The sequence below is a fragment of the Spinacia oleracea genome, chromosome 4 (genome assembly GCF_020520425.1).
Source record: "Spinacia oleracea cultivar Varoflay chromosome 4, BTI_SOV_V1, whole genome shotgun sequence".
NCBI lineage: Eukaryota > Viridiplantae > Streptophyta > Magnoliopsida > Caryophyllales > Amaranthaceae > Spinacia > Spinacia oleracea.
In genome coordinates, this window is record NC_079490.1 from 157,890,540 (window position 1) to 157,898,903 (window position 8,364).

Below are 8,364 nucleotides of genomic sequence, written 5' to 3' on the forward strand. Positions count from 1 at the left end.
CTTACTATATATTAAAAAGTGTTTATAAGAAAGTTTCCGTTACACGTGGTGCTTTGTTTAAAAGTCTTTCACTCTATGTAATATTTATATACATAAAAAAAATTGTTAAACATGGTTTGTATAAGGTTTGAACCTCCTACCTTGAGTTTAAACAATAAACTGTTTACCACTAAAACATGACATGTTTCATGTTATCATTGCAAAAAATAATCTAATTAAATGTTAATGTTATTAATGTATTATCTCGGGGAATCGCCCGAGCCAAAAACTTATACTAATAAATTAAAAGACGCTTGTAAAAAAGTTTATCATGTCATGTGGCGCTTTCCTTCTTCAATTCGGCACATGTCATTCTATGTCATCCACTCATATTCCAAAATCTCAAAATTAGAAACACATTTATAGTTTATACAAGATTAGTCGGTCCCTTTACATAGGCATAATAGGATGTTTTTTTTGAAGTAGCTACAATTGAATCGGCTGCTAGAGAATAGGTTGCTTTCTTTGGAATTTGCCTGAACGGGCCTGACCAAAATACCGATCTAGGGATTTCTTCTCAACTCCTCTAGAAATCGAAATTCATTTAAGATCCATTGCTCTATTTTGCATGCTCTGCTCTCAAAACGCGGAGAGACTACTTTTCGACTTTTAAGGTTAGATGCCCAAGTCAGGTCAACACAACCGAATTGGTTGGAGAAAAGGAAACCCCAACGACCAAGTACTCTCGCCCCAAAAAGAGGAAATTCTTCCCCTGACTCTTTCTATTCTGCAAATGAATAATCTATAATAGTACGCAAATCCAAATCGGCATTGTTCTCGAGGGCTGAGAGGTCTACTTCGCGAGCATTCTATGCCCTGTTTCCTTTTTCATCACGGAGTCAGAAGTGAATGACGAGTCGGACCAATCTGCGAATCGAGCAAGCTCGATCTTAATGGATCCCCCCTTACTGCCCAGGGGAAAATAATTGGTAGGCACTTTCTCTTTTCATTTTGTCATTGCTCATTCTCGGGCACGCCGACGAAGCGAAACGAAAGGGTATACGTCATAGCGACGTCCTCGACTGATGCCATTCCCCAACCTAGCAGCAGACAGGCGAGCCGAAGGAAATCCGGGTTTTGCTGGAGAAGGGGGTCTGATTCGGAGTCACAAGGGTGAAGTTCATGAGATTTTCTCCTTCTTGCTTGCTTACTTAGCTCTTGTCTTATTTTTTTTCTGAGTGTTCTTTGTTCGCGAAGGAACCGCACTTTTGACTGGCCAAATGCAAGGTTCAAAATTGGGTTCTACCAAGCATGCCAACGAGAACGATACCTATGACCTATACACCAACTGTAAGGATTATTAAGCTATATTTCTTTAGCAAGTGCGGCAATAAACTCAATTGAAATTGAAATGAAGTACACGCAACTACGCATGTGAACTAGCATATCCTTTCCGCATTCCTTTCACTTACCAAGGACACTTTTGGTTGCTTTTGGCGGATTGCATACTACTAGGTTGGATCGGATGTCAACCTGTGGAAGCACCCTTTGTTACTATTGGACAAATTCCTTCTGTTCTTTTCTTCTTGTTCTTTGCCATAAAGCCCATTCTGGGACGAGTAGGAAGAATAATTCCAAATTATTACAAGGATGTGATTCGAATTTCAAATTGTTTGACCGAAATGCCTCTAGTCATCAAAAGACGTCAAAAGGCGTGTTAAGCTTAGACTTAGCTTCCACAGGAGTAGCTGCATGTTTACAATCACCCATACTGGCCTGCGTGTTCAAGAATTTCCTGTGTTGAGAAAGAATACCCATGACCACTTTATTTAAATGCTAATGACGTACTTATCCACTTTGTTATGTCATGCTACATATTATTTTTTGCAAATGAAATATAACAAGTGATGATAAAATCAATAATTTAATAAAAGTAGGAGTTAACTATGATTTTTCTTTGCTAAAGACATAGTTAAAGTTATCCAGGTAACGACTCGGTGCATCGCCCGAGCTCAAAAACTAGTTTGTTTTTATTTGTTGATTTATTGTCCTTTCGGTTTTATTTTTTTTGTTTTAAAGGTTCCTTTCCTATACCATAAGACATCTGATCTTTTAAGATAACAATTATGAATTAAAGCAAATTAAAAGATTAAAAGGGTTAAGAATACATGTAAACAATTCTCTTCCTTCATAAGTTAAGTGTAATCCCAAGATTTATTGCCAAGCATGAGAAGTGAAAGGGAATATTAAAAAAGAAAGTGGGTTTCGCTTGGCAGAATAATGGATGGATGTTGCTTTCAGGGGTGATGTTGACGCATATATATATATATATATATATATATATATACACTGGAGTACTAGTATGAATACTAGTTGTGGTATCACCCCCAAATCGTAGCGCTCGAACAGTTGAGTGGTCGCCGGCCATAAACTTTCGTGCACGACTCCACTCAAGTCCTCAAATAAAACGGCACCAAGGTCCTTCGGGGCCACCCCAAAAGTCACCCATTTTTGTGCTAGTTGAACACCAAAATTGGCTAACCAATCTGCAGCTCGATTGGATTCATGGTAACAATATCCGATCGTGAATTCCCAATATTAAAAAATGACATTTATCTCCTTTAGGAGGTAGTGCAAAACTCCCAAGAGCCATCTACTTAAAAGGACCCTCTCCGCTGCGCGCCCCGAGATGGGCTGAGCCAGCTATAAGGACTTCGAGAAAAGCAAGTGCCCATAAAAAAGCATTCCCTTATAAGGTTTATGGATTCCCTTCTATGTGGATTCAATTGATATACCAGTGCATTCCAACAGTTTCATTTAATGTTCTTGTTAATGGGAGAAATTCACCACACTTCAAGCCTAAGTGTGGATTAAGGAAAGGAGATCCTTTGTGTCCATATTTGTTCCAAAGATTTCGCACTTGTTTTTCGCTGATGATGCAATGATTTTTATCCGAGCAACGGAAACATGTTGCAAAAATATTGGTGGTATTCTAGATCGTTATTGTCGAATTTCTGGTCAACAGCTAAATCTTGCAAAATCTTTAATCAAGTTTAGTCCAAATACTTCTCTTTCACAACAACAAATTTACAAATCAATATTAAGGATGCCACAAGTGGATCAGTTTGGAAAACATTTGGGTGTACCTATCGATTGTATGGGTTCAAAGTGTTTGCATTTCAATTACTTGACAGATAAGGTTGCTGATTTGATTACCTCATGGAATGGGGTGTTGTTATCCCAACCACAGAAGTTAGTTCTGATCAATATCGTCATCATAGCAACGGTGTCTCGTGTTATAATGAGTTTGGAAATTACGGTTTCAATTTCAAACAAAATTGTTTATTTGATTGCTACCTTTTTGGGTTAACCAAGGTAAAAAAGGAACGCATTGGGTTTGTAGGGATATATTATATTTACCTCGTGGCATGGGAGGTATGGGTATTTACAGATTATCGAAGCTTAATTCAACATTTTTTATGAAACGAGTGTGGATAATGCATCAAAATCGTTAGTTACTTATCTCAAGACTGTATAAAGCCAAAGGAAATTTAGCTTTTTCTACGGGTAAGCTAAATAGTTTTCTTGGTCGTGCTTCGTGGGGGATGCGTGGCCTTCGCAGAGCTGAGAATGTTTTACTTCAAGGTTGTGCTTGGAAGGTGGGAAATGGGAATAATATTATATCTGGAAGAGATAAGTTGTTAATGACAGGGTGCCTGTTTTTGCTTCTCATATTCGTTTTACAGATGCAAAGTTTTGGAAGGTAAGTCATTTTATTAATTCATCTCAACTCAGCTGGGATGAGGGACTTGTTAGAAACACTTTTGATAATATGGATGCAAAGGCAATTATGTCTCTGGATTTACCAACAGGATCAACAATGGATCAGTTATATTGGACCAGACATAAAACTAGGAATTTCACAACGAAAACTGGTTATGCTTTTTTACGAGAAGCTAACATTAAGCAAGATTCTCACACTAGTCTAGGTCAAACTAGGTATGTTCCATTTTTCAAGTTACTTTTTTTTTTGATAAGCAAGTAGTTTATTAGATTATCAAACAATTACAAATTGCAAGGCCAAGAGGACAGACCCTCAGGCAACCAAAACAAACTGGCTAAAACAAGACCACTTCCCTGCAAATAGGGTGGAAAACCAAATGTGATCCCTATTGCTAACTACTTTAGGCATCACACCATTCACTCTAGTACAAACAGTCTGAAGAGTACTATTGCACACTCTATCTATGCAATTGACTTGAGAGTTCCACATTGCATTATACCTTTCAGTCCAAATGTGATAAGCCACACTCATAACAAGAGTGGAGAATACACCCCTCCTGAACTTAGTAACCTTCCTTCTGAGTATCCACTAGAATAAACCAGAGAGGGATTTAGGAGCATTCTGCATACCATCCTTGGTAGAGCATTCCAACCAGCATCTAGCACTATAATGACACTCAAAGAATAAGTGTTTGTGATTCTCAACAGCTGAACCACATAGGAAACATAACATGTCAGCAGTAATCCCCATTTTCACTAATATATCTTTGGTGTTAAGCCTTTCCAGCATAGCCAACCAAGAGATAAATCTGTGTTTAGGGATACTCAATTTGTCCCATACTGCATTTGTCCATGGCACCTTGCAAACCACAGGAGCTAAACAGCAGTAGGCTTCCTTGATGGCATACTTAGGCATAGAACTCAACTGAACTTCAGTCAGGTATCTCTTCATCCATTCTTTCACAGTGCCAATTGCTCTCCAATACCAATTATCACCCACTTTTGGGGTATAATCCCACCAATTTCCATCTTTGATGTATACAGTGTTCACCCATCTCACCCACATGTTATCCTTTTTAGTGGCTACCATCCACACATGATTCCCCATTGCAGCAATATTCCACAGTTTTAGATTAGTGAGGCCAAGCCCACCTTCCTTTTTTGATTTACAGATAGAACCCCAAGCAACCTTGCCAGGACCAGTAGCATCAGCAGTGCCCTTCCAAAGAAAATTCCTGCAAATGGTATTGATAGTATTATACACCCCTTTAGGCAACACCATGATCCGAGACCAATAGGTCTGCAAAGTCATGAGGACAGAGTTGACCAAAGTAAGTCTACCAGCAAAAGACATGTTCCTTGAGCTCCTAATCTTGATCCTTGCACACATGTTTTCCACTATTTTTTCACACTCACCAACTATAATTTTATTAGAGCAAATAGGCAAACCAAGGTATCTAAAAGGGAACCTACCTTTAGAGAACCCTGTCATATCCAGGATTCTATGAATATTAGATTCAGACATGCCAGTATAGTATACAAATGTTTTAGAAGGACTACCTTGCAAACCTGTTGTGACAGGAAACAGCTTAAAGCCTTGCATCATCAAATACACAAATTTGAAAAACCCTTTACAACACAGAATGAGATCATCTGCAAAACACAGGTGATTCAATTTGGATCCCTTGCATCTGGGATGATATTTGAAGTCCTTCTTTCCCCCACCACCTTCAAAATTCTATATAAATATTCAATGCAGAGCACAAACAGGAGAGGTGACAAAGGATCACCTTGTCTAAGACCTCTTTTTCCTTAAAAAAATCCATGGAGAGAGCCATTGATAGCCAAAGAAAACCTTGGTGATTTGACACACTGCATTATGAGCTTTATAAAATGAGCAGGAAACTTGAGTGCAGCCATCATTTCTTCCACAAAATCCCATTCAACTGTATCATATGCTTTTTGTACATCCATTTTGATGAGACAGCTTGCAGAGCTATTCTTCCTTTCATAACCTTTAACTAAATCCTGGCAAACCATGATATTATGAGCAATGAATCTACTATGATCAAAGGCTCCCTGGTTTTGAGCAATGAGATCAGGCAAAACCACCCTCAACCTATTACACAGAACTTTGGAGATGCATTTTTAGACTACATTACAACATGAAATAGGTTTGTATTCCTGAACACTCACAGGGCACTTCCCTTTTCGAATGAGTGTAATGCTAGTAGTGTTAATCTCTTTCAGAAGGTTCCCGGTATTAAGATAATCCAGAACTGCATTGCTAACATCTTCCCCAATGTCACCCCAAACACCTTTGAAAAGGAGCTACCAAAACCATCAGGTCCAGGAGCTTTCCCTCCATCAATATCCCACAAAGCAGACTTGATTTCCTCTTTAGTGAAAGGGGCATTGAGACCACTACTCATGACTGCAGTCACCAGAGGTCCATTGTGTACAATTTGGTCTTTCACTGAAGTTCTAGCCTCCAGTTTTGTACCTAGCAAGCACTTGTAATATTCCAAGAATGCAGCAGGAACCTGATCTGGACTAAAAGTCCACTCCCCATGCATATCTTTGATAGAAAAAACAGAATTCTGAATATATCTTTGTCTGAGAGATCTATGAAACATAGCAGTGTTCTCATCTCCACCTTTGATCCAGTTTTACTTGGCTTTTTTGAGAAAGAAAACTCAATAAAGCACTGTGAGCAACCAAGAACTCCTGCTGAGCCACTTTTTCTGCATCATCCAAAGACACATCAGCAGGATTAAGATGAAGCTCACTTTGGATTTTCTGCAAGTTTTGAGAAGCTTTCACTTCCTTAACTTCAATATCACCATAACCCTCTTTGTTAAGCTGTTTTAAAACAACTCTCACTCTCTTGAGTCTCTGTACAACTTGGTAAATTTTGGTTCCTTGCTGATGTTCTTGCCATGCTTGGACAATAAGGTTCCTATAATTAGGAGTATCTTGCCACATTGGAAAGAACTTGAAGGGTTTCTTCCCCACTACGAACTGAGGATACATTAAGATGATCCCAGGGCAATGATCAAAGTACCCTTCATTCTTGAAGCACACTTCTGTGTTAGGATACTTATTTTGCCACAATTGACTTGTCATCACTCTGTCTAGCTTACAAAACACCCTATGATCCCCTTGTTGCTTATTGTTCCAAGTGAAAAAATTCCCACTAGATTTCACATCCTCCAAGCCACATCTATTTACACAGTTATGGAAATCCTGCAACTCACTGAATCTCACATCACTGCCAACTCTCTCATCAGTGTTTAAAACACAATTAAAGTCCCCCTTGAGCACCCAGGGTCCCTTGATCCTACCAGCCAAGCTGCAAATATCCTTCCAAAGTGCCTCTCTTTCATGCTGAGTGTTGTGTGCATAAATGAAAGAGCATTCAAACTTATCTCAATTTTTAACCCCAATCTCACAGTGAATCATTTGACTGGAGCAGGAAACAGGATTAACTTGGAACTCCCCAGGATTCCAAGCTAGAACAACTCTACCACCAGGATGACACATATTATTAGTAGTAAAAGACCAGCCATTGAACAGATATAGGTACAAAGCCCCCATGTTGTGAGCTTTGACCTTTGTCTCAAAGAGGCAAATCAAACTACACCTATGGGCACACAAGAAAGCTTTCACATCCTTCTGTTTGGTGTGTTTGTTTACCCCCCTGACATTCCAGAACATAATTCTATCCATAAGTGTCAGGAGGCTGTCCACCTCCATCCACTAGAACTTGTGCACCATCAGCAGTGTTCCCAACTACATTTCCCACACCTGTTTTGTTGTCTTGCATTTCTAGAGCCTGAAAAGAATTAGTGACCCTCACAGGTGAAGTTGGGCTTAGTCTAACTCTAATAGGGTTAGGGGATTGAACAAACTCCTCCCCTGAATTTACAGTCAATGAGGCTGTGTTGTTGTTAGTTTTATTGGGTTTAGCCACCCATTTCTTCTTCATTTTCTTCTTCCTGCAGTCACTTGCTATGTGACCTAACAGTTTGTAATGATCACACACAGTAGGCTTCCATTCATACCCAATGCTGATGGTCTTCACTGTTAGGTTATGATACATATGAACAATATAAATCATGCGGAAAAACCTTAATGCCAGGATACATATTAATTGCACATAATCATATAATTAGTCTAGGATGCATACACTTTGTAGCGTGCCCTCCCTAGCTACGCCCGGACCGAATAAGAACAAGTCTTTAGGACTCCAAGTGTCGTCCCTCCGTAGATAGTCAACAGCACGTCCGGATCCGCCTTAAGATTAACCAACTAGAATCGCCCTTAAGGTACTATTATTTTCGGCTAAATAGGCAAGTAATATGGCTGATTTTTCTGCTTAAAAAACCTAGCTTTTATTGTTTGAATACTTATTAAACTCTCTTATAAATTTGTGACCCTAGGCACATATTTATAGAATCATGGAAAAGGATTTAGAATCCTATTAGAATACTAAATTAATTAATTAGAATCCCTTTAGAACTCTATTTAATTAATTTCTATCTTCTAGGATTAGGATTTAATCATAGCACGAATTCCGATAGCTTTAGGATTCGTATAGCA

The 8,364-nt window shown here is 38.9% G+C and overlaps 2 protein-coding genes across 2 annotated transcripts; both read right to left on the bottom strand.

The window, feature by feature from the left end:
• Nucleotides 1-4,351: 4,351 nt before the first annotated feature.
• Nucleotides 4,352-6,338, bottom strand: LOC130472074 (uncharacterized). The gene is made up of 3 exons (XM_056842496.1): nucleotides 6,055-6,338; nucleotides 5,608-5,881; nucleotides 4,352-5,500 (listed from the first exon to the last, which is right to left on the bottom strand). The coding sequence occupies exons 1-3, from the start codon at nucleotides 6,336-6,338 to the stop codon at nucleotides 4,352-4,354; spliced, it is 1,707 nt and encodes a 568-aa protein (XP_056698474.1).
• Nucleotides 6,339-6,408: 70 nt separating this feature from the next.
• On the bottom strand, nucleotides 6,409-7,359 carry LOC110784796 (uncharacterized). The gene is made up of 2 exons (XM_056842497.1): nucleotides 7,204-7,359; nucleotides 6,409-7,149 (listed from the first exon to the last, which is right to left on the bottom strand). Exons 1-2 carry the CDS (start codon nucleotides 7,357-7,359, stop codon nucleotides 6,409-6,411), a joined length of 897 nt encoding a protein of 298 aa, XP_056698475.1.
• Nucleotides 7,360-8,364: the final 1,005 nt, after the last annotated feature.

Bases quoted from the DNA above. Each gene is read 5' to 3' on its own strand.
- LOC130472074 (XM_056842496.1), bottom strand. From the start codon at position 6,338: ATGCATGGGGAGTGGACTTTTAGTCCAGATCAGGTTCCTGCTGCATTC. The intron at 5,882-6,054 runs GTTAGCAATGCA...TCTGTGTAATAG, and splicing joins GGGGTGACATTGGGGAAGAT to GTTGAGGGTGGTTTTGCCTG. The intron at 5,501-5,607 runs GCTATCAATGGC...ATATTTATATAG, and splicing joins AATCACCAAGGTTTTCTTTG to AATTTTGAAGGTGGTGGGGG.
- LOC110784796 (XM_056842497.1), bottom strand. From the start codon at position 7,359: ATGGGGGCTTTGTACCTATATCTGTTCAATGGCTGGTCTTTTACTACT. The intron at 7,150-7,203 runs GTTAAAAATTGA...CACAACACTCAG, and splicing joins TGATTCACTGTGAGATTGGG to CATGAAAGAGAGGCACTTTG.